We start from the raw sequence: 24,520 nt of genomic DNA, 5'->3' as shown, positions 1-24,520 counted from the left end.
GAGGGAAGCTCACCTCCAATTATCCGTTCAGAGCACCGCACTACTCGCTGGAGAGCTTTGCGGTTGTAGGCGGTGCTGTTGCCATACCAGGTGGTGATGCATCCAGTGAGGATGCTCTCAATGGCACAGTGATAGAAGGTCCTGAGGATGCGGGGGTTCGTGCCAAATCTTTTCAGTCTCCTGAGAAAGAAGAGGCGCTGCTGCGCCTTCTTCACTGTTTTGTTTGTGTGTACTGACCACGTAAGATCCTCAGCCAGATGTACACCAAGGAACCGGAAGCTGCTCACTCTCTCCACAGCAGCGCCGTTGATGGTGATGGGGGCGTGCACTTCTCTGCACCTCCGGAAGTCCACTATCAACTCCTTTGTCTTTGCGACGTTGAGGGTGAGATGGTAAACACAGAAAAAAGCTGTTGCTTGGGGGAGCTCGCGACGAGGCTGCCATACTCGGCGCCATCTTGTTTCTTCAGAAACTACAACTACAACTAAAACCAACATCTCACATGGTGTCAAAGGCAGTACAGAGGTGGGCTTTCAGGAGTGATTTAAAAAACAGGCAGCAAAGAGGTCTGTCTAATCTCTAAAGGCAGATCGCTCCATGGTTTTGGAATTGCTACAGCATGGTCTCCACTAAGTTTGCGCTTTGGCGAGTTCACCATCAGAGACCTGTACCTACAGTTGCATGCTTTTTTGAGGTCAAACCAGTATGCCCCTATCCTCCTCCTGCCGATGATGTTTTCCTCTCATGTCCCTTCATTTTTATCACCAACAACCTGCTATTACCAGACTGAGGTATCAAAAACATCCTGTGTTTGTGAACAGGTTTGACCTCTGACCTCCGCTGCAGTACCGCACACTCATGCTGAGTCAGTTAAGGAGTGGGAGAAAAGAATGCTTCTGCTTCCACTGTTGCTCCAGACTATTTGTGTGTGTGTCTGTGTTTTTGGAAGGTATTAAGTATTTGGTTACATTTCATCCTTTAATCAAGGCAAATTAAACTCTGATGTTGTAACTTTACACGCGTCCCGTCGTTGCAGCTCATGCAGGGCACTTCTGTCCCTTAGCTACACCCACAGTTAGCCTTAAATAGGTGAGTGTCATCAGCCGGATTGTTCAGGTTTGTCTCAGAAGAAGAAATAAGGGTGAAGTGAGAGCATGTGAGGGCGATTGTGTTTGTGTGTGTGTGGTAATAGGCTGTTCCTCTTGAGAACGATGCTGTCCTAAGACCACACCCCATTTTAAAGTACCCCCCCACCCTCCTCCTTCTTCAGTCCACTTGTCCTTATTTGGTCGTGCTGCCAGCTCGGCTGATGATTGGTGGAGTGAAAACTATTTTGACTGAAACACACACACGCTCGAACACACCTATATTGTTCCCAGCACCTCCCACGTGCACACAGGTACAGACATGATGTAAGGGTTTTCTCTGTACTGATTGCAGCTAAACATAAATACACAATAGCAATAAATTTAATAAGTAGTAAAGTTGTTTTCGAATGCTTGAATTAATCTTTGCCCCAAAAATTTTGTGTTAAAGGTCCAGAGCAATGTTTGAATGAGATGGAATGATACATAAATGCATATCAGACGGCATGTCTTGTCCAAACACGCAGGACAGAAAGCCTCAGTGTGCATACCTGATTCTGCAGGAATTTTAACATCTGGAACTTTCTTGTAATTATGCAGGAGGTCTATGAGGAGACACTGAAGAACGGCCAAAGCAGCATTCCAGATCTCAAATTATGACATTTAAGGAAGCAGCTTATCAGTAAGTTCAGGAAGTTGTTTTGTTATCACACACACTGAATGCATCCACACACCCCCAGCCCCCTCCCCTCCACCAACACAGCTAATTGCCATGAACTGTGTAGACCATCCGTCTTGGACAGTAAATCTAGTGCTATTATTATTATTATTATTATTATTTATTCATTTTGTAGAATCAGAAGAAGCACTTATACGTTTCAGATGCTCTTCTTCTACTATTAAAATGGTTTTGAGCGAGCATGAAACTATTTTTCATAAAAGGCAGAGCTGAAAACAATCAGGTAAAACAGCACCACCTAGTGACCAAACAATAAAAAACAAGGACAGGGTCACATTGTATTTATTTTACATCCAGAGATAATCCAGGAAAGTACAGACTCTGTATGCATTTAGAAGATGCGAGTCTACGCTGGGTCACTTGGTGTTGTGTCAGTCAGACGGCTCTCCTGCAGTCTCCAGCTCAGATAAAATAGCTCTGGAAGGGCCAGACAGACGAGATACAGTGTGTAAGCTTTAGCAGATTAAATGGGATTCAAATTCAAATTCAAATTTTATTTGTCTCACACTCTCACAGTCTCACACTCTCTCTCACACACACAGTATGACATGGGGGTGAAATGTTTGTAGCTGTGCAATGCCCGACCATTGGGATTGGGAGCTATGATGTCATTGCTGATGTCTGAAGAAATCATTCACCAAGTGGAAAACAACAGCTCAAAATCCATCCATCTATCCATCCAATAAAAGCACTTTTTGTAATAAATCTTTTGCAAGTTTAAGCTCATAATACTGCCCCCAGTGGTAAAGGTTTACGGTGCTTGAATTTTCTAGCCACGATTAACCACATGCATGTTTGGACAGATGAGACAACGTGATGGATGCATCACTCTGGGGCTGTTTTATGGTCAGTGGAACTGATACATTTCAGCAAAGGAAACAGACTACCTTAGAAGTTTTGAGTATAACCTCCAGCCACCTTGGATGCTGAACATAACTGAATGTTTCAGCAGGGCAGTGACCCCAACCACGGGTGGAGGGATGATGTAGAACATTTGAGTTAGTCAAAATCCAGACCTCAGCCAGAATTATGCCAGGTTTACTGATCAAAACCCATAAAATCTGGTAACAGTGTAACTTGATAAGGGCAATTTAACCAAATATCCAATCTTGAGGTTTTTTTGTAATTAAATAACAAAACTATATATCTATCCAGATATCTCTCTCATGTATCCTGCTTACCTTTGCTCTTCAGTCAGCTCAAACTCAGCCAGTGCTCTCTTTGCTAGCCTCCATGTTGTTGGCAGGCAGAAGGCTGCAGACAGCTGCACCAACTGCACTGCTTTCTGGGAGTCACCGTCACTGTGGCACACTGACAGGAAGTTGTTCAAGAGCCCCTCGCTGTAGAGTAACACAGCAGGAAACAGAGTCAGAGGCAACTCAGCCAACACAAGGGTTTGTCTGTGCAGGTTCTGGATCATCAAGCTCACAGTAGCTTTGAGAGCTTGAAAAGAAGAAAGTGGATTTCTTTTGTCTTCTCTTCAAACTCTTTAATATCAGTTTTTAAATGTCCTAAATAAAGTTACACAGGTGAAGTTTTCTGCATAAAAATATAGCAATTGTTGTTCATGTGTGACATGATGAAGGAGTGTGGGCTTTGTCATTGTCATCACTCATTATGAGTCTAGTCTGAAGTGAGACTTACGAAGGAACTCTGTTCCTGGACTTGAAGAGCTGCAGCATCTCCCTGCAGAGAAAAGGTGACATTAGATTGCAGCCAAGTCAGAATACAGTAAAAGTTCTCCTCCTGACATGTGCGGCTGTCGCTCTCACCAGGCCTGTCGGGTCTTGTTAGCTCGCAGCAGCAGTGTGGTGATGTGTGAGAGGGAGGCGGCGCTCCACTCTATACTGGGCCTCAAATCAAATACACTCTTTACATCCAGAGCGCATGCTGCAAAGGACTCCTGAACCTGCAGGCAAAAGGCAGGCGAGCTCATAGAAACACACTCAGGTCGGCATTACTAACTCGCTCAACATCACTGTCCAGATGGCGAAAACTGATAACACAAATGTCGTCAGACTGACCTCAGAACTGTGTTTCTCTCTGGCCATGAGGCTGAGCAGCTCCTCCACCAGATCGGGTTTGTTATCGTGCCCGAGAGTCTTGATGTCTGAAAAAACAGGTCAATGTGACAGATCCTGACATGCAGAGGAAGGGGCTTTTTAAACAATCAATGCATTGTCTACTCTTCATCAAGATATGCACTGAACAATGCATCTTGGAACTCACCTTTCCATATAGAAGGCAGCAAGTCCAGACGGCTGTCCGTGTCCAGGGCCTGCAGCAGGTCCCTCATTCCCTGAGGGTTGGGGTAGTAGAGCTACAAACGCAGGATATAAGGAAAGGTAGTTAAAGCAAGACTGAAGGTGAAACCTATTATTTCTTTATTTTTTCCTTTATAAAGACAGAGACAGCCAAAGAATCTTCCAAAACAAATCAGGTTTTTCCCCTTTTTTTCTCAACTTAGCGCACTTGTGACCCGGAAAGATGACAGATTATAACTGAGACATTATGTGCATATATTTAAATATCATTTACATATGCATTTAATATAAGCACATGGAGCAGACGGAGAGAAGCAGATATGCACTGACCGAGGGAATGATCTGCTTGTACCATTTCAGCACCACATCAATGTGCTCCATCATGCACAGCAGGTTGAAGAAGCGACCACTGCAGAGGAGGGAGAATGGTTGTTTACCTACCCACGTTTACTGCTTATAACTGGATCAGATACAGATTCAGAGTGATTATACTGCATTACACGACCACATCATTGGAAGTTAGCAGAGGGTTCCTACTTACTAGTAAATGCTCTGCTGGAAGGAGTCTCCCAGCAGCCTCCAGTTCTCCCCGACATCTACCAAACTCTGGATTTTATATCCCAGCTCCAGATCTTTACTGTCCAAACACTGCAAGGACAAAAAGCATGCACGCGGAAACAGGTCACGCTGTATAAGCAGGGCATAGCCTCCTTTAATTATAATGTATGACTGATAATTGTGTCACCACTGATCTGGGAGCTAAGAATCAAACGCTGCCATGAGACTGTCGAGACTGTAAAGCAGGACTCACTATTCTCATTGCGCTGGAGAAGAACAGAACTGGAGAGACAGAGAGAGAACACAGCATCAGTTTTACCATCCACATGTCCGCACGTTTGTTCTACCCAAACAAAAGGAAACATTTGCTAAATCTGTCGTGCGCCGTGATATACCATCGTCAGGGTCCTGGCAGGTGAAGATGCGTCCCTCCAGCTCAGCTATCACCTCCTGAAGAAGATCAGTGTTGTTCTGCGCAGAAGAGGCTGGAGAGGAAACACATGGGGTGAATGCACATTTGAAAGCATGCAGCCGACAAACAGCGCAGATGCCTGTGAGGGTCACGTATGAGAGCAACTGCAGGGCTACCTGATTTGTAAAAGACTGCCAGGATGTGGTCGTAGGAGGCCAGGCTGGGAGCTGCACACACACACACACACACACACACTCAGAGAAAAAAATAAGACTTGCCTGTAAAACACCAGGTAATAAAACACGAATGGCAGTGTTACCTATCCCCAGCGCCTTCATCTCATTCAGAGTGTGCAGAGCTTGTGTTTTGGCCAAGAAGCCGCAGCGTCTCAGAGCTTTGAGGACGCTGTTGAAGGTCAACAGGTCAGGACGAACTTTCTGCTGATTCATCTGGTTCAACAGCTCCTGCAGACAAGGAGACGCCATTGTGAATATTAACTATTTGATTTGATTTGATTAACTAGGAGACCAGAAAGGGTCCAATGGAGAAGAGAGCGTGAACACGGATGACCTTTAGCTTTAAAAGGTTGGAAACGACCAAACTACCAGTGCAAAGATGGCAGTAAATACAAAACCTCTTTACCACAGGACAAATTACTTGTGTTTGTTTGCCTTTTTTTTTTTTTTTTAAATACAAAAGCATTGTGCAGCAGCGATCAATAAATCAGTGTGAAGGGTCTTACAGCAACGAGGTCCCATCGCTCATTAAATTTGTCTCGGACATCTGGAGCTGCTGAGATCAGAGCATTGAAGATGTGGACATCAGCTGAAGGGAAACGATTGGGTTATTAGTTAACAGATTACATATATAATGTAAAATATATACAAAAATACATAATATATGGCCAAAAGTACTTGGCCACCCCATTACACCCACAGTTAAACTCTGAGTCGGGCTATAAGAGTCCTCCAGTTTTTCCATCTTCGATGAAACAACATATTTCCTTATCACCGTAAGAAGACACAAAATTCATTCAATTTAAGTTCAAGACTCATTTAAATGATGAGAAGAATAACTACACGAAAGGCCACATGATTGCTAGAAGCAATGACATGACCTCTATACAGTATTTAACCAAAGCAGTGATATTAACCAAAGCAGCTCACCTGTCAGCCTGTTGTTAAGCATATCTGTGTACATGCTGAATGCCTTTGCATAGGCTCCATGCTGTGGGGACACACACAGACACACACACGAATATTAGGATACACTAAAATGACCCTTTCACTGCTGTTGCAATGCTGCAGGCCTGCATTTAGCCTGTGACTCTGATGCACGCCTACCTTGACCATGCCTCTGATGAGAGCAGAGTAACAGCGTGTATCCCGCTCTGGCAGCAGGTTAAAGATTCTCTCCGCATTGTTGTTTTCTTTCCAGGTGAACTTCAGGAAGTCTGAAGCTCGGCGGACCCGTGCTTTCCTTTTCTTCAGCTCCTCTCCAAATTCCTGCGGAGAAAAAACAGAGAAGTATCCTGCAGTGCTAACGTCCTTTTCACTGGAGCAGCTACTTTAATGTTACGTCAGGCGGGAACTCACTGCGTCGTCTGTCTGTGGCTCCCCATCCTGGACGGGGTCCCTGTCACTGTAGAGACAGATAAGGTCCAGCAGGCTATGGGTTGTTTCCATGGAGACAGTAGTGCCTGAAAAAAAATTGCAAAAAACATTTTTAAATGTGAAGCTTTGAGCTCCAAAGTAACATTCTGTAAAATGCAAAGAACTTCTGCAGACAACACCTATACTACTGATGCACACAATAGCAGAGTAAATAAGTATTTGGAGTACAGCTTTACGATATTCATGCTGTGCGTGCATGTGTGTGTGTGTGTGTGTGTGTGCGCGTGTGTTCTCACCAGCTTGCAGTAACTGATCATACATGTCAACAGCAGCTGTAACTTTCCTCAGGGTGATCCTTTCCTTCAGTGCTTCCTCACTCACCTCCTCAAGACGCAGGGATACAGTCTCTGGCATCAGACACTACACACAGACCGACACACAGACACGACAACCAATTGCTTAGTGAAAAGGAACCGCACAATACGAGAGCAGCACTACACTACATACCCACACTTCCACACACTGCTGTGTATTTCTTACGGGTATATGAGGTTCTGCAAAGTCTTTGGTGAAGAGTTTGGGGTTGTTGTTGACGATGTATTTGGCTGCAGATCTGCCGGACTCCTGAGAGAGAGAGAACAGCTTCTGCAGAGATACAATAAAGCTGGTTTATTAGGTTGCTCGCAGAGTAATGAGCAATACAGGCAAAAAACAAAGTTGTCTGCGTTACCTGATCTAAGACTCTTGAAATGAATTAAATAAAAAGAGAAACTGTCTGATGTAACTAACAGTGTCCCTAAATATACATACAAGCATAAAGACATGTTTTAACATACAAACTCAGTAGAAGTCCTGGGAGAGAGGTAAGGATCATCCTGGAATTGGTAGGGATATGCTGTGGGATCCTGCAGGGGCAAAGAAAAGGCGGTCAGTCCAAGCTAAAAATCCAGCTTCATGAATACAGTGAAAAATGTGAAGGTGCTCTCACCCTGCTGACAGTTGAAGCCAGCGCCTCCAGCACTGCCTCTCTGCTCCTGTTTGATAAAGAAAAACATGATTTTAATGCCTCATTTAAAGAACGCTTTAAACAAAAGAGCATGAGAGGCTGTAATACCCCACTTCACAGTCAGATCAGCTCATACCATGTCTTCTTCCTGGGGATGACAACGGACTCTGTCGATTCTGCAACACAATTGACGAGACGTGAAGATTAAAAATGAAAGCTTTGATGTAATAAATGCTCCTTTCAGTTCAATATTTTCCTGCTCAACTAAACTCATTGATGAAATCTAAATGCTTCCTAAATTTAACCCACTGACTAACAAACACTGAATTTATATCATTTACCTTTATTGGCTTCAGCAGCTTGCTGTCGTAGAGCTGAGGTCCAACCGAAGCCCCTGAAAGATCATTTTTGTCAGTTTAGCCAGAATGATTTTTTCCATCCTTGTTACACTTCAATCTAAAAACACGACCAGCGCTACACCTGCTTTAACTGGATGATGTATCCTCACAGGTCTGTCGGCTGAAATTAAGCGCTCCTCTATCGACACTAAAATATGTTTCACTTAACAGCGGTCTGGTTTATTTTCCACTAACGTCAACACAACAAATCACCCTAGAATTAAACTGTTAAGTGTTTGGGTTGCTTTGCTCAAGTCTGTTGTGTCACCAGCTCATATTTTCAGGCGAGAATGTAGCTGTGTAAACCTCAAGTATCTGCTCAGTTTATCAAGACACCACATATTTTCAAAAGCGCTCCGATGTTTTCAGAGACGTCTGTTACCCACTAGCTCGAAATCTAGCCGGGGCAGATCGTTTTCAAACACACCGCTGTCTTTCGCTGCTCAGGTTAAACATGATATATAAGTCACTTAGATAACTTACAAATGTTATTGTTTGGCTTATTTTAGTATTTTATTTGTTCCTGAGTAAATCGGTTTGGCTGAGATTAAAGTTATAGTTTTTACACAGCTGAATAAACATCAAGCAGACAGCTGATTATCAGAAGTGTGAGATGCTCGAGAATATTCTCCGGTGTCCTGTTATATTTTAGAAAGCAAGGAGTTTATTAAACTTCACCGAAACAATCTGCAAATTTCATTGAAATTTAATAAACTATCATCTTGTCTTTATTTTTAGTTAGCACATATCTTAAACACTTAAAGCTGTAAGCTAATGATAGTTATATGAGCAGATGCTGCTGGTGCAATAAGCTGAACGTTTTACGTCCAATGGATGATGATCTGATTAGTCGACTAATCGCAAAAATAATCGGTGACTAGTCGACTATCAAAATAATCGTTTGTGGCAGCCCTAGTGTGTGTGTGTGTGTGTGTGTGTGTGTGTGTGTGTGTGTGTGTGGGGGGGGGGGTGTTATGAATTTTAAAAAAAATGAAGGGGGCCTAGCAAAAAACAGTTTGGGAACCACTGCACTTCTGTCACAAATCTCCCTGACACTTGTCTCCAACCTTCCCTGTGCTCTCGTCCATTATTCTGGGTGAATTTAAATTTGCCCATCACTACCTCTGCACCTTACATCTTCACTGTTACACCTGCCTCGCTCTCATTCCCACACTTCCTGTCTAACATCAGCCGACTTTTGTGAAAAAGGAGAGAAAAAAAAAAGCTTTCACGGCGGTCACATTATGTACATCTGGCATCGTCTATGAGTATTGGCCAGACAGCACATCAGTAAGGCTCTGCCACTGTTTCATCTGTGACCTGCTTGTTTGCAGAGGGTCCTCCAAGCAAACTCGGACATTTCAGCTGTTACATTCACACGTCATAGCTAACATCTCAGCAGCTTATTCAGCACCTCTAGCTCCTTGTGTCAGATATATTCTTATGTGCCGAGGATTACAAAAGGCAGTTAATGGTTGTGGAAAATGCAGGTGTGACGCTTTTTAACGTTTTAGTTACTATTTTCCTCACTAATGTAGACATTTAAGAATCCGTGCAGGTAGCTGGTTAGTTGGGGCTTCACACGTCTAGCAGCTCTCTGATGTAAACGACGTGAAGACATGACCTCCTGTCAGACGGCGCTAGCTGCTGCAGCTGTCGCACTCTTGTCGCAACAAATAAAAAAACACAACATAGGAGACGAATGAATAACGCCCGTATTTAAAATAACCATTTATCAACTCGTCCTACCTGTGGCCCAACAGCTGCTCGAGGTTATATAGAATAAATCGTCCGTTTCTCTGCACAGAGTGCCCTATGTGCCTACCGGGCGCCGCCATATTGCTACAAACTGAAGGATTCTGGGAGGGACGAAACTATCTGTGCTAAGACGGAGGGGGGAGTTAAATAACAAGTAGTGACATTTTGGAGGATATAGTGCACTTTTCCCTTTCATGTAGAACAAAAAAGAATATTTATCTTTAAGTGTGGTCATTTAAACTTTAAACATGCAGCAGGTGTTGTGGAAAGTTTAGTCATACCTATTCGTGTCTCCCCTGTCGTAGAAACTTACGTGTTACGGCCCCACGTGTGAAACAGGAGGAATAGCTTCTCACTGAGCGCCATGAAGTAATCTATGTAAACGGGTAAAAAGTGCTGATAATTCCCCGCCAAAGAAGATGTTGTTCGGAAAAGAAGTGCCATGGCGGCGTTTGGAAGGCATGTCGTTTGGCATTTACTCCGCCGAAGAGATAAGGTGAGGGAGCTGGTCGGTTTTTAGCTACGCGCTAAGTGCTAGTTCAAAACAACACGCAAGAGACAGCATGATGAGAAGTTCTGGCTTTTCACAAAGCGCATAGTATGTCTTGTGGTTGCTGTGTTGTTGTTATTAATGTGTGTTCATCTGTGAAACGTGTAAGGACCTCCCGTTATAAGGTTATTACTGTTGTGCTACTTTACAGTCCAGCCTCCCAGTATGCTGTGATAAAGAACGTGTCATCGAGTAAACACAGATATGCACCTATTCGGAACAGACCCAAGAGCTGCTAGAAATTCAGTATAACTGTAGTAAAGACATAATGCATCGATAATAACGTCAAAAATGTCTGATCTGAACTTTCTTTATGTACCATGATTCAAAAATAGCCAGTGAAACCTTGTTGTGCCCCTGTCATGACTAATGTCCTCTTAATTTCCAACAAGCTGTTGTGTGAAAGCTGAGGTTTGGTTTACAAACTGGTGCATTTCTAATAATCTATGTATCTTGCGAATTTCCTTCATGCAGAAAGTTGAGTGTGAAAGCCATCACTAACTTCAGGTTCCTGGATGGTGTTGGGAATGTGGCCCCAAACGGCTTGTATGATCTGGCTCTGGGACCAGCAGACATCAAAGAGGTAAGATCTTCAGACGTGATGATGCATTTGTCACAGATTAGTCCGTACCATTTTATTTCCCATTTAGGTTTTATGCCTGTACAGCTTAAGTTTCAGGAAGTAATCCACCAAAAAGGGCTCATAATGTTCTGGAATCTGTAGATTTTGGAATAAATAATGATCAGCTGAATGTGTTGTTTTCATGTGTTCATGGTTGTGTGTTGCTGCTTTTACCCAGGTGTGTTCAACCTGCTGTCAGGATTTCAACAACTGCCCAGGCCACCTTGGACACATAGAGTTACCTCTACCTGTGTATAATCCATTGTTCTTTGATGTAAGCGTTTCACATGCACACATACACGCTTACAAAGAGTAGCAGTGTTAAGCATCTGCTTTTCCTTCCTCACCTTAATATCTGCGCTGACCTCTCTCTTCAGAAACTCTACCTGCTGATCCGTGGCTCGTGCCTGGCGTGTCACATGCTAACATGTCCTCGAGCAGCCATGCACCTGCTGCTGAACCAGCTCAAGTTATTGGACCACGGAGCCATGCAGGAGGTCTACCAGATCGAACAAGTTCTCGGCCAGGTGGGTTCTGCACTCACGATGGCATGAAGTGCACCGACACAGGGCCAGGTGTAGTAAACGGAGCAAACTAGTTTTGACAGGTGTGGTTAGTTTTACAAGGGATTTAAAAAGAAATTAACCGAGTTTGGACTCTTGCAGCAGCTTCTCCTACGATGGGGTCTTTCACTGTTTTGTTTTTTCACTTCTGCTTCTCTGTGCTTTGTAATTATCACAGGTCAGTGTTAGTCTCTTTATGTTTGATTCATTTGACTCTGTGTGTGTGTTTGTGTTAGTACATGGAGGAGAATGTCAAAGCGACTGTCGATGAGGTCGTGCAGGTGCTGCAGGTGTTTACAGACGCCACAGTTGGAATGAACGCAGCGACTTCAGAGAACACCAAACCTGTGAGTACACACTTACAGACTCATGAAGGAATGCATGGAGATGTTTTGTGAATGAAATAAAACCGCACGTAAATCAGATTGCGATGTGCATTTGTGTCAGCTGTGCAGTTTTTCTGTTTATTTGGCATGTGTGTGTGTGTGTGTGTGTGTGTGTGTGTTTCAGATTAAGCACTTGGTTGAGAAGAAAGGCAGTTTGATTAACGACTTCTGGAAGATCCATATGAAAACCAGGAAGTGTCCTCACTGCGGGTAACTCGATGGAATGCACACATCTGTCACTGATATTCATCCTGTTTATGATTTCAGCAAATAGTGTCTTTACTGGATGTCAGTGTTGAAAAGTGTTGCTCTAAAGTCGTCTTCAAGTCAAAGTTTAATCATCCCTCGCTGTAATGTAATACATGATAATGGAGAGGTTTATACTTACATATAAGCAATATATTCTCCCTTATTGTGACGTAGGGACGACCGTGGCTCAGGGGGTTGGAAATTGCATCTGTAATCGGAAGGTTGCCGGTTCGAGCCCCGGCTTGGACGGTCTCGGTCGTTGTGTCCTTGGGCAAGACACTTTACCCTACTTGCCTACTGGTGTTGGCCAGAGGGGCCGATGGCGCGATATGGCAGCCTCGCTTCTGTCAGTCTGCCCCAGGGCAGCTGTGGCTACAACTGTAGCTGCCTCCACCAGTGTGTGAATGTGAGAGTGAATGAATAGTGGTATTGTAAAGCGCTTTGGGTGCCTTGAAAAGCGCTATATAAATCCAATCCATTATTATTATTATTATTATTATTATTATTATTAGTCATGCACTCTGTGTGTGTTTGTGTAGTTGTGGCAGGTCTACAGTGCGTCACGAACACAACAGTAAGCTGATTGTCACGATGCCATCAGGAGCTCAAACCAGTGACAAAACTGAAGGTGAGCAGTGTTTTCAGGAAATGCAGATAAACAGACAAAACACAGCACAGTCCGCACACGTGGCACAAAATCAAGCTGACTGTTAGCTCGACGGCTGCTGCGTAACTTGCCTTTTCTGTCATGCAGTTTCACTGCTGAACAAATGTCTGGTTAATTGTGATTTGTGGTGGACTTGATATACGTCTGTTTTAGTGGTGGCTGCACGCACCTCCTCTCACTCTGATCCATAACCATGTCTCCCTGCAGAAGATCTGCTGCGTGGAAAGAGAGTCTACATGACTGCCAGCACTGCTCGAGAGCACGTCAACAAAGTGTGGGAAAAGGAAGGTAGGCCAGAAATAAAGGCTCCAGGTTACATGTTTAAGGCTCTTCTAAGCCCCTCCCTCCAGACACACGCAGACACATTCACCCACATGTCTCTTGTGGATTAAAAGTCAACCCTGACTTTCAGCTGCATGTGAGATTTAAAGTCTTTTCTCCCAGATCAGCGTGTACTGCTTAACCTGTGATTTAGTAGGAAAAAAACCTGTGATTGGCCAAAGCGTCCCATTAAGACAAGAGGGAACTTCAGCTGCCTTTCAGCTCTGTCAAACTTCATTGTGCTGGAAGGTTGTTGTGTATTAAAATATGATGCTTATTCCAGTTTCAGTGAGGAGATTACAGCATTTCTGAGTATTTGAAGCTGGACGTTTGGTTTGGGGGTGTGTTAGAGAGCCAACATGAAAGAAGCTGCTCGTTACATATGTGTAAAATGCAATGTAACAAGTTTAAAAAAAGAGAGAGATCGCTTTGGCTTTTACTATTGTTTATTTTTGCTCTGCATTTATTAAGAACGTGCTCATGCTCTCATACAAATACATGTATAACGTGGCCAGTCATAAAAATACCTGAGTGCACACCTTACAGTCACGAAACTTTAGTGTGTGTGTGTGTGTGTGTGTGTGTGTGTGTGTGAGCAGAATTCAAAGCACTACTTGTGTTATTTCTTCAGGTTTCTTCCTCAAGTGTCTGTTCTCTGGGCTGGAGGAGTGCATGTGGTCCAAAGAAGGGGGAAGCAGTTTCTACCCTGACCTCTTCTTCCTGGAGCTGCTTGTGGTCCCGCCATGCAGGTACAACATTACACAGTTGGCACAGTAGCACCTGTTTGTTTTACACTGAAACACCTACCACTCCGACCTGTAATCTGTTACTGCTGTACGAGCAGCTTATTTTTATTCAAACACTACACTCCTCATCTCCCCCGTCAGGTATCGTCCAATCAATCGCCTGGGTGACCAGATGTTTACTAACGGTCAGACAGTGAACATGCAGGCTGTCATGAAGGACTGTGACATCATAAGAAAACTCCTGGCCCTCATAGCTGGCGAGAAAATTGTCCCGGAGACAGAGGTGAGTCGGAGACGATGAAACATGAAGAGTGTAAGAAGCTGAGCAGCTGAAGCGTTTCTTCCATCCAGATTGTGATGGCAGAGTGGATGTGGTTCTTTTCAGGCTGTCGAGCAGACGGACCAGTCGTTTCTGTCCGGGATCCTGGGAGCGACTCTAACAGATAAACTGTACAACGTGTGGGTCCGCCTGCAGAGCCACGTCAACATCGTCTTTGACAGCGACATGGACAAACTGATGACAGAGAAATACCCTGGGATCAGACAGGTACCTCACTGCACACCAGCACGAGCACAGCTGACCAGGGTTTAGGCAAGTAAACCTTACAGTTTCTCACATTACGTTACAGATCCTTGAGAAGAAAGACGGATTATTTCGGAAACACATGATGGGCAAACGTGTGGACTACGCCGCAAGATCTGTCATCTGCCCAGACATGTACATAGGCACCAACGAGATAGGAATACCTATGGTACATCCCTACCTTTGTTAAAGAAGACGAGATCAAAATGGTATCAGGACTGGAGCTCAAAGTTTTCTGGCTGTTTTGTGTATCCGTGCAGGTTTTCGCCACCAAGCTGACCTACCCTCAGCCAGTCACTCCCTGGAATGTGAAGGAGCTCCGGCAGGCCGTTCTCAACGGGCCCAACGTCCACCCCGGTGCCTCCATGGTGATAAACGAGGACGGCAGGAAAACCATCCTCTCCCCTACCTGCCTCGCACAGAGGGAGGCGGTGGCCAAGGAGCTGCTGACACCCTCTCCAGGTCCACGCAAGATGCCCATGAAGATCGTAAGTCAGCTGCGTGGATTGAAACAGCAGTCAGTCACAGATTTAACGCCCTGCGTGAGCGCTCACTAGCTGCGTTTCGTCTGCTCAGGTGAATCGACACATAAAGAACGGAGATGTTTTGTTGCTCAACAGACAGCCGACTCTGCACAGACCCTCCATCCAAGCCCACTGTGCACGCATCTTACCAGGAGAGAAGGTAGCTCCGAGCTCCTCAGCCGCTGTGCTTTGTGGATTACTTTGATCTGTACTTGATCTCAACTCGATCTTCCAGGTGCTGAGGCTCCATTATGCCAACTGTAAAGCTTACAATGCTGACTTTGATGGGGATGAAATGAACGCTCACTTCCCTCAAAGTGAGCTGGGCCGAGCCGAGGCCTACACGTTAGTCAGCACTGACCAGCAGTACCTCGTCCCCAAGGTATGTGTGTGTATGCAGACAGTACACAGGATTAACACTGCAGCCCGACAGTCTCAGGGATTATAGCTGCAAAACGTTATAAACAGACTGGATTATACATGTAAGACGACCACGAATAAAAACCCTCTAAACTTCTATTATTTCTAATGGCCAGCAGGGGGAGACTCCTGCTTATGGAAATAGAGCCTCTGGTTTTAATGACTCATGTATGGAAGCCCGTTTCTGCCACAAAAATTTTAAAAAAGTATCCATAACTTGAAATTTTGAGTTGTTTTCTTGAAACTTGGCGTCAGCTCTGCCCATCAGTGATCTACCTGAATGAGGTCATTTTCTTGTTACCCGGAAGGATATGGCGCAGACTAACGTGCACTCAACGCGCAACAAATCGGCGCTTTTGAGAGTACGTTTGCTGATATTAACGCCATGTGATTCAGCTAATAACACAAGAATTTCATCATTTGTGAAGCCACGCTGAAAATACTCAGAAATGTGTGCATTCATGACTGGCTGCAGTACTGCTAGCTTAGCATAGCATTTGTAGCCGAGGGCTTCAGCTTCTGGGTAACAAGGAAATGACGTCATTGACGTAGGTTACTGATTGGCAGCGCTAACTCGAAATTTCGAGTTACTTTTCTCAAAATTTTGAGTTAATAAGTCAAAATTTATTTACTTTTTTGAGAAAGATGAATTTGTTTTGTTTTGTTATTTTTAGTGGCAGAAACAGGCTTCCATATCCATGAGCTTAGCAATAACCTTCACTTTTACTCAAAGACGGACTGATTTAATTTTTAACGATCAAGTTGCGTAACCTTGAATGACTTTTGGATCTAAGTACATCAGGTGACCTGTATTTGTGGAGTAAGGGAAGTTGTGGCCTTAAGAGATCAAAAGTCTTTATTTAGGTGTGCATAATTATTAGGCAGCTTCTTTTGGGCCAAAACAATAAACTTAATAGACTTTAAAAAGGCAAAAAAAAAAGTCTTTCAGAGGGATGCAGCATTGTTGAAATAAGATATTGGTGTGTGATCACAGAAACCCAACCCTAGTCAACACGATCACAAGAATTGTGTTGGCGTTAAAAAGACAAATTAACCGGCGAGGTGCAGGCGGGGTTCTGGTCTGGACTGGCGTTACTAAAGATGAGCTCGTTGGACCTTTTGGGGTTAAAGACTAAAACTCAACTCCCAAACCTGATTCTGGTTTTTATGCAGGACAACGCTCCATCGCGTGCATCGAAGTACTCCACTGTGAATCTGGAGTAAGGGCCTCCTTCCTCTCATGAACTGCAGGTTGTACCTTCTCATTCTTCTCTCCTCAGGATGGTAAACCTTTAGCAGGCCTGATCCAGGACCACATGGTGTCAGGAACAAGGATGACAATACGAGGCTGCTTCTTCACCAAAGACCAGTACACTGAGCTGGTGTACAGAGGGCTGACTGACAAACCGGGCAGGGTGAAGTTACTTCCTCCAGCAATACTCAAACCACAGCAGCTATGGACGGGAAAACAGGTGAGCGAACGTACATTTGAGTTTTGATTTTAATAGAAGCTTTTCAGCGTGATGCTGGAAGCTGAACGAAAGAGTTTAGTCAAAGGTCAGCGTGTTAATTATCCATCGTCTTGAACTCTAATAGTAAAAATAAGGAATTCATGGCTTCAACATCTCTTGTGTGATGATTTCGGTGCTCCTCATAGGTGGTGTCGACCCTCCTGCTGAATGTGATCCCAGAGAAAGCTGTGCCTCTCAACCTGGCTGGCAAATCAAAGATTCCTAGTAAGGCGTGGATCCAGGTCCCACCACGAGCCACTCCAGGGTACCAACCCGAGAGCATGTGTGACTCTCAGGTATGTACACTCTTCGAGCCAAAAGTACTCGAATTACTCAGTTACTAAAGGAGACCAGGGATCTTGTATTTCTGATTTGGTTTGTGGCGTTGACGCTTGCTTCTCCTCTTCTTTCGAACGTCTTTGTGTTCAGGTGGTGATTCGTCAGGGGGAGCTGTTAGTTGGGGTTCTGGACAAAGCTCATTATGGCTCCTCGGCTTACGGTTTGGTGCACTGCTGCTATGAGCTGTATGGAGGGGAAACCAGCGGCAAACTGCTCAGCTGTCTGGCTCGACTCTTCACTGCATACCTGCAGCTCTACAGAGGCTTCACTCTGGGTAAGAACCCGGATACTGACCAGTGTTCTTCGTTCCTCCCCTGAACCCTGTTAGTATTACTGCAATCACACAAATGTGTCAGGTACACTGAGAGCAACCTGGAGAAAGATTCTGCACACTCGAGCTGTCCTTTGGTCAGATGAGACTAAACTAAGAAACGCTGCTGATGTTTGGAGAACGCAGGAAGAGAGAGACCACAGGGAAGCACGGTGGTGGGACTATTATGCTGCGGGGACGCTTCAGTGTGTCTGGAACTGGGAATCTCATCAAGGTGGAAGAAACCATGAAGGATGTGTGAAGATTTTGAAACACAACTTTAAGCAGTGTGTCGTCCCACATGACAACGACCTAAACACACGTCCTGGTGAAGAACAACCTCCAGAAGTTCAAAGTGAGCGTTGCTGACTGACCTGCACAACGTCCTGACTTTAAAATCTGTCGGGTGAACCAAAGACCAGGGTCCTCGCTAGAAGGCAGTTAAATCTGGAGGATCTGGAGAGGTTTGCCAGAGAAGGACAGGCTGGGGTTGCTCCAGAGACGTGCATGAGACGACTGCAGGCTGTTAGCCAGCATAAAGGATGCACAACTGCATCATCATTTTCATCCTGGTAGTTTTTGGTTTTAGGGGAAAAAATAATGTAACCATCCAGCATAAAGGGATATATTAAAAATTCCTTGCTCTGTTTACCAGCACTTGGGAAATGATTGCTAAATGCTGATGATTCACCTGTTTGTCAGTTGTGTACAAGGAACAGAAACACTAACTTTTTCCTTTGACCTGTGCCCAGGTGTGGAGGACATCCTGGTAAAACCAGGCGCCAACAAGCGGAGGAAGAAAATTATTAAGGAGTCGCTGAAGATTGGAACCAAAGTGAGTAAAGCTAATGTGGTCTTCACTGAACAGCCTGCAAGCATGAACGCACGCTCTACATTTGACACCACAGAGAGACTAAACTGCAGCTTTGTCAAATTCAGTGCTTCCTCCTTCCTGGACGCCACTGGCCAAAATGGCTGCCACAGTAAAGGTGTAGTTCATGGGCCCCATGGTGCTGGAAAATGGCCTGTGGGGATAAATATGTACTACACACAGTAATTATATTACGCTTACCTGTACACAGTCATTAAGTGTCTGTGTGTAAGGCTGTTTCCAGTTCTGCTGTGTCCACAATAACGCTTCTACAACGCTGACGTTTCAGCAGGCAGCTGGGTTTATAAATCACTGGGAAAACACGTGTTATAAGACTCGTTCGTACTGAGGACGTGCGAATGCAAACATCAGTGAAACACTGTGCTCGTAGGCTGAATGTGGGAATGACAAGAATGAGATGAAAGCAGTTCGTGGCTGTGGTGAGATGTGAGAGCCACAAAGATCAGATGAGAGGGTGTGGAATGGTCTGTAGTGTGCAGTGTGACACTGTCAGCTATAGCGGATGTGGCTAATTAATGGGGAAAAAGGAAGCTGTGTTTAGCTGTTAACCAGTATAGAAACGTGCTCTTAATAAATGAATCTGTGTTATCTGCAGGGTTCCATAAAAACTGAGTTTTCTAAGGAGAGCGCTAGCAAACACGCTTTGCTTGTGAGTGAAAAACAACAGTCATTGGTGAAAAAAGAAAAAAATCACTCCTTCCCTGTTGGTGGAAAAATGTACCATGTCGACCAATCAAAAAAATGATATGGCAACATGTGGCATCTGGTTGTTTGGGAAGAGAGGGAAGCTTTAGGAGTGAGCGAAAGAGAGAGAGACAGTTTTGATACATGAGAGATTAGTGACGTTTATCGTGTTTGGAGTCTCAAGTTAGTGTGTTGTCTTGTGTAGTTAGTGTGTGGTGTAGTCGTTGTTTTGTTTTGTGTGTCAGTTCTACTAGTGAACGTCACAGTTGCTGCCTTAAAGCCACCAAAGGCAGATTGCAGCGTAAACGCTGAGTGACACAGCTGTTGTCAGACCTGCATGTTTATCCCTGTGCTGTTCTCATCTGTGTTATAGTGACACAAACTATTTTTTAGAGGTGGGAATCACCAAACATCCCACGATACGATATTATCACAATACTTAACGCACGATACGATATTATTGCAATTTTTTAAAAATATTTTGCGATATTCAGATTCTGTACATAAAGGTAAACTTTATCAATATTCATTTTATCTAATATCAAAGTCTCGCACTCAGTCTTTCTCTCATTTCAGTCAGTTTTATTGTTGACAAACTGAACGGTTTGTGCCACAGTCTAGTCCAACTTAACTGAATGCAACCATCTGGTACAATTATAGCTATTCTGAACTATGCAATATGAAAACTATGCAGCCCCTTCAGCAACTGAAGAATTTGAAAGTAAATTAAAACAAAATATAATTTTACATTAAATAAAAAAGTTTTAAACTTAATTAAAATAAAACATGTCTTAAATTAAAATAAGTAAACTGTCATGTTTATTGCTGCCAAAAAAAACACATTTGGACAGTGAAGGAACGTCAGGATTCTTGCTCAGAAAAAGGATCAACATGCTCTGAAGTCAGAGTTCCAGTCCACAAAAACTTTTTTTGTAACAAAATATCGATTTCTGCTGTCCCTGTATCGATACATTATTAGCAAAGAAAATATCACGATACTACACAATATCGATTTTTTTCCCCACCCCTACTATTTTAGGAGTTGTATAAATAGTTTTTGTGCCTTCTTATTTGATGCAGAACAGCTGATTGTTCTGTAAATATTTTTTAAATGGTTATATAAAAAACGTCTGAGCCTTGGCTGTATTTTTAGGTAAATAATACCAAATAACTTTGTTGTTTGCAAAAATTTCTGTTTGCATTTCAAGTTATCAAAATGATTCGCTAAACATGTTTTTGGTTTTTACAGTCAAAAATATCACTTTCTACTCATATTTTAAATTTTGTCTGAATTTAGATAAATTGTGCTGATACAGTTTGTCAACAGGAGAAGAATATCTCTAACAAGTTGATTTGTTCACATTGTCACATCTTAATTTTTAAGTGAAATGTGCATTTTGAGTTTATACATGATGTATATAAGGCGACCGTTTCCTTTTGCAGTACCGGTATTTTTGTGTGGTTCGTTTTTCTATTTCTTAACAAAAGGTGAACGAAGGTGTTTAAGTTCACCGAGGATGGTTTGTTTTAATTTTCACATGGTCTTACTGAAGTGATGCGAATTGAAACATGCATTCTTTTTTTTCGGGGGGGCATGTGCTGGAAAAGCTTGAAAAGGGACCTTGAAAGTGCTTAAAAAGTGCTTGAATTTGACCCTGAAAAAGGCCTATGAACCCTGTATCTGCTTCACTCACATTATGGTGATAATAATCTGCAAGTGGTTGCTGCATTAGGTGATTTCCAATAGGGGGCAGCAAAGTCTACATATTTTCAGATTGTCCACATGGTGGCTTTAAAGATTCGGTGCTTTATTATTTTTGTTTTTCCTTTTTTCTTTTTGTCATTCAGGCGCTCCAGGCTGCTTTTAATCTGCCCACCAATGTGGACCAAGCCGAGGCTCAGAGTCGCTGGCAGGATGCTCACCTCAACCCAGACCAGAGAGACTTCATCACGGCCGACCACAAGTTCAAAGAAGTGGCAAACCAAGTCAACAATGATATCAACAAGGTAACCTGTCACTGCTGTTTCAGAGCCACGTTGTTCCTCCTTTGTTTGCTTTAAGAATAGAAGGTTTAATGGTCCAGTCACATGTCTGCGTCGTTGCAGAGGAGGCGTCTAAAGAAACTCATTTGATTTGTTTCTGAATGTGTAAAAATGTATGTCAGAAAACGTCTAATCTCATCCTGTATATCAGATCAGTTGATTTATTGTTGGGCTCTAGTGTTGTCATGATTGGTTATTGAGACTGTTTTTAACAACATTATAGATTTATCCATTTTAATTGCATCTTCTAAAGCATTAGATCGTTCCTTTCTATAACTCAGACACCCTCAGACAGGTTTCACTCCGTGTTTGGTTTAATGCAGTGTGCACGTTGTTTTGTATGCTGGTTAGGTATGTATGCCAGTTGGACTACACACCTCTTTCCCAGACAACAACCTCCAGCTGATGGTCCAATCAGGAGCCAAGGGGTCTACAGTGAACACCATGCAGGTACGGCCCTCCCCCTCGCTCTCACATTCACCTTGGCTTTCCTTTTGATTTGATAGCCAGGTGTGTTAAGCTACAGATGTCCTGACCTGTGTGTTGGTGTGTGTTTCAGATTTCCTGTCTGCTTGGTCAGATTGAGTTGGAGGGCCGTAGGCCTCCACTGATGCCCTCTGGGAAATTCTTGCCGTGCTTCCAGCCCTACGACCCTGCGCCCGGTGCTGGAGGCTTTGTTTCTGGAAGATTCCTCACAGGCATCAAACCACAGGTAACGTTTAAAAGTCACTTTTACATGATAGCTCCTTTTGTGCGGCCAGGTGAAGTTTTTTTTTTATAACGTTACTTAAGGAGGTAGACTTTGATATTTTGAACATTTAGCTGTCTTGTAGATTTAGATACATCCACACTCAAACGTTTAAGACTGCTTGAAAAATGGCAAAAAATCATATTTTCATTTTCGTACACCCCCCAAAACAGAAATCAAAGTTGAGACATGAACTCAGTGATGAGGAGCTTCATTGTTATTATTGATCACTTCAAAAATTCGTTGCGGCATGCTTGATGTAAGCGTTTCCATGAGGTGAGCGAAGTTTCTCCAAGTGGTGAAGACGGCCGCACGAAGGGCGTCTGCTGTCTGGAACTGTCGTCCGTTTCTGTAAACTTGCCATCCATCCCCAAAGGTTCTCAGTTGGATTTAGAACACGCAGGATGGTCCAAAAGAGTGATGTTACTCTCCTGAAAGAACATTGTGTACTGTAGCGTTGTCCTGTTGAAAAACACAGGCGTTACCACACAGACAAGGGTCACATAAGAGAAGAAAACTCTCTGCCACCTTTCAGTGTTGCATGTTTGGTCCAAACGGTTGATTCTGTGGCGTCCAAGGAGACGAGGCCTTTGAAGATGTTTGTTTTTGAAGCCCTTCAGTCTCAGATGCCATCTGATGGTTATAGGGCTGCAGTCGGCACCAATAACGGCCGACTGGACCATCAAGACACTGGAGGATCGTCCAGTGTCTTGATGGACAGCCAATTGGATCCTCCGGCTCAGTGCTGGTGAATTTTTTTGGGGTCTTCCACTTGAGGTTTTTGTTCCATAACCCTCAGGATCATTTAAGAAATTACTTACCTCAGCCGTGATGGCGTGCTGTGAGAGACCCTATGCATTGAGGGTGGCTCACACTCATACCATAAAAGAACCACTGGAGTTCAACCCACCGAGACCACTTCCTGTAAAGGATCCCAATGCGGTTGTTCTCATTTTATGCTCTATAGAGAGAGCTAAACCTCGCTGCTAAGAGCAGCTCCTTAGAGTTCAGGTTTGCTGCTGATGGTTTTTTTAAAGTAAACTCTGCTTCTGTTGGGCACAGTTGAAAGATAATAAAGGCAAATATGAGGCACCTGATCAGAGTCTGGAGTGGCACAGCACAGGATTTGAATACTTTCTTCCTTTATGATGCATTTCTTTCATCCTCAGGAGTTTTTCTTCCACTGCATGGCTGGCAGAGAAGGACTGGTCGACACGGCCGTGAAAACATCCAGATCAGGATATCTGCAAAGGTAACAAAAGTTTTACTAACACAAGCCCCAAAAAACACAGAAATGCTCCCTGTGTCTGTCTGGGGCAAGAAATGCAAATATTATACGAATTTTACTCACTGTTGTTTTGGCTGGCAATGAGTGCTGTGCAAATGAAACATTATTCAAATCTGAGTTCACAGGATTTCTGAACAGCATTCATATGTGCACTGCTTTGAGCTTTGTAAATCTCTTTGCATGCCAGCGTGGTCGGATAAAGCATTAGTCTTCGTTTTGGAGTGAACACAAACAGAGATGATTTGTAACCAGAAACCCTGTTTTGATATGAGATTGAGAAGCAAGTTGATTTGATTTCAGAGGGAAATGTTGCTTCCATGTGGCAATGTATGGAAGTGAGCAGCAGAGAATATCAAACGCAGGTGTTTCAAACACAGTGTAAGGTCATTAATATGGCACATCTGCCCCTCTGCCTTCTTCAAACCATTTCCTCTGCAGATGTGTCATAAAACATCTGGAGGGTTTGGTAGTGCAGTACGACCTGACGGTAAGAGACAGCGATGGCTCTGTGGTCCAGTTCCTGTACGGCGAGGACGGACTAGATATCCCCAAAACTCAGTTCCTGCAACCAAGACAGTTCCCCTTCATAGAAGACAACTATGAGGTATGAACACAGCGAGGATGTGAATGGTAATCTGAGACGGTCCACATATCAAGGTAGTGCTGCAAAGCTAAACTTTACCAGCCATGGCTGATGATACACGCATGGCTGGCTCAGTGTTTCATCATCTGTGTACTGTCTGCGTACAGCTCGACAAGTTATAAAAAGGTTTTGATGGTAAACGACTTGTTAACCGCAACCTTAACTTTGCACACAAACCATTTGTTGATTCACAGCCACATTACAGCTCCCTGTGATAGTGCTGTGGAAGATCGCAGCCAAATTCAGTGCTCCCCCCTCTGTGGTTGGTACTGGCCAAAATGGCTGCTACAGTGAAGGAGCAGGTCATGGGCCTCGGTGGGGGATAAATATGTACTGCATACAAGCACATTAGTGCTCAGCAACTCAGATAATACTGTGCAGTTTCCATGACGATTTGTTGTATTAGCCCAGCTGTTAACAAAACTATAAATATTTGTTAACTGTTAGCTTAGTTTAGCATGAAGCTACAAAAAGAAAGCTAAGCCACATTAATCTGAATGCGCCCAGACTATGGCGTTATTATTTTAGTGCCTCTTTTGTGAGCGCACGTAAAAATATTTGCAAGTGCAAATGTTGTATTTTGAGAAGAAAATTATTT

General features: G+C 43.7%; 2 protein-coding genes and 2 non-coding genes across 5 annotated transcripts in view; 3 read left to right on the top strand and 1 right to left on the bottom strand.

Moving 5' to 3' along the window:
- Positions 1-2,090: 2,090 nt before the first annotated feature.
- ptcd3 (pentatricopeptide repeat domain 3) lies at positions 2,091-9,937 on the bottom strand. Its single transcript, XM_085419299.1, has 23 exons — positions 9,825-9,937; positions 8,019-8,071; positions 7,814-7,853; positions 7,660-7,705; positions 7,508-7,576; positions 7,212-7,316; positions 6,968-7,091; positions 6,654-6,757; positions 6,402-6,563; positions 6,225-6,285; positions 5,801-5,883; positions 5,378-5,522; positions 5,235-5,285; positions 5,042-5,131; positions 4,900-4,928; positions 4,630-4,736; positions 4,419-4,497; positions 4,054-4,144; positions 3,849-3,934; positions 3,597-3,733; positions 3,469-3,510; positions 3,006-3,164; positions 2,091-2,241 (listed from the first exon to the last, which is right to left on the bottom strand). The coding sequence occupies exons 1-23, from the start codon at positions 9,911-9,913 to the stop codon at positions 2,196-2,198; spliced, it is 1,998 nt and encodes a 665-aa protein (XP_085275425.1). The 5' UTR covers positions 9,914-9,937; the 3' UTR covers positions 2,091-2,195.
- A 43-nt stretch (positions 9,938-9,980) lies between these two features.
- The window catches only part of polr1a (RNA polymerase I subunit A), a 29,743-nt gene continuing 15,203 nt past the window's right edge, over positions 9,981-24,520 (top strand). The window contains exons 1-24 of one of the 2 annotated variants that reach the window (XM_085419281.1): positions 9,981-10,329; positions 10,858-10,966; positions 11,184-11,279; positions 11,383-11,532; positions 11,805-11,915; positions 12,079-12,164; positions 12,743-12,831; positions 13,078-13,158; positions 13,823-13,940; positions 14,079-14,220; positions 14,323-14,484; positions 14,567-14,689; positions 14,781-15,008; positions 15,097-15,204; positions 15,280-15,426; positions 16,745-16,936; positions 17,122-17,271; positions 17,405-17,588; positions 18,377-18,459; positions 21,049-21,207; positions 21,595-21,693; positions 21,803-21,955; positions 23,161-23,243; positions 23,718-23,883. In XM_085419281.1, coding sequence (XP_085275407.1) covers positions 10,253-10,329; positions 10,858-10,966; positions 11,184-11,279; positions 11,383-11,532; positions 11,805-11,915; positions 12,079-12,164; positions 12,743-12,831; positions 13,078-13,158; positions 13,823-13,940; positions 14,079-14,220; positions 14,323-14,484; positions 14,567-14,689; positions 14,781-15,008; positions 15,097-15,204; positions 15,280-15,426; positions 16,745-16,936; positions 17,122-17,271; positions 17,405-17,588; positions 18,377-18,459; positions 21,049-21,207; positions 21,595-21,693; positions 21,803-21,955; positions 23,161-23,243; positions 23,718-23,883 — 3,096 coding nt within the window. In that variant the 5' untranslated portion in view covers positions 9,981-10,252. The remainder of the gene's footprint in view (positions 10,330-10,857; positions 10,967-11,183; positions 11,280-11,382; positions 11,533-11,804; positions 11,916-12,078; positions 12,165-12,742; positions 12,832-13,077; positions 13,159-13,822; positions 13,941-14,078; positions 14,221-14,322; positions 14,485-14,566; positions 14,690-14,780; positions 15,009-15,096; positions 15,205-15,279; positions 15,427-16,744; positions 16,937-17,121; positions 17,272-17,404; positions 17,589-18,376; positions 18,460-21,048; positions 21,208-21,594; positions 21,694-21,802; positions 21,956-23,160; positions 23,244-23,717; positions 23,884-24,520) is intronic. The other variant, XM_085419291.1, reaches the window with a different exon arrangement.
- LOC146677200 (small nucleolar RNA SNORA5) lies at positions 18,544-18,680 on the top strand. Its single transcript, XR_014907881.1, has one exon. It is a non-coding gene; the product is annotated as a small nucleolar RNA SNORA5 (small nucleolar RNA).
- On the top strand, positions 24,154-24,267 carry LOC146677199 (small nucleolar RNA SNORA5). The gene has a single exon (XR_014907883.1). It is a non-coding gene; the product is annotated as a small nucleolar RNA SNORA5 (small nucleolar RNA).

This window comes from Rhamphochromis longiceps, linkage group LG2 (genome assembly GCF_057381845.1).
Source record: "Rhamphochromis longiceps isolate RC_006_pf linkage group LG2, R_longiceps_female_GT1.1, whole genome shotgun sequence".
Lineage (NCBI taxonomy): Eukaryota > Metazoa > Chordata > Actinopteri > Cichliformes > Cichlidae > Rhamphochromis > Rhamphochromis longiceps.
Note: the sequence above shows the minus strand (reverse complement) of the source record. Positions and strands in the feature narration are given on the sequence as shown.

Bases quoted from the DNA above. Each gene is read 5' to 3' on its own strand.
- ptcd3 (XM_085419299.1), bottom strand. From the start codon at position 9,913: ATGGCGGCGCCCGGTAGGCACATAGGGCACTCTGTGCAGAGAAACGGA. The intron at 8,072-9,824 runs GTAGGACGAGTT...ATGATCTTTCAG, and splicing joins GAGCAGCTGTTGGGCCACAG to GGGCTTCGGTTGGACCTCAG. The intron at 7,577-7,659 runs GTGAGAGCACCT...TTGCCCCTGCAG, and splicing joins TGGCTTCAACTGTCAGCAGG to GATCCCACAGCATATCCCTA.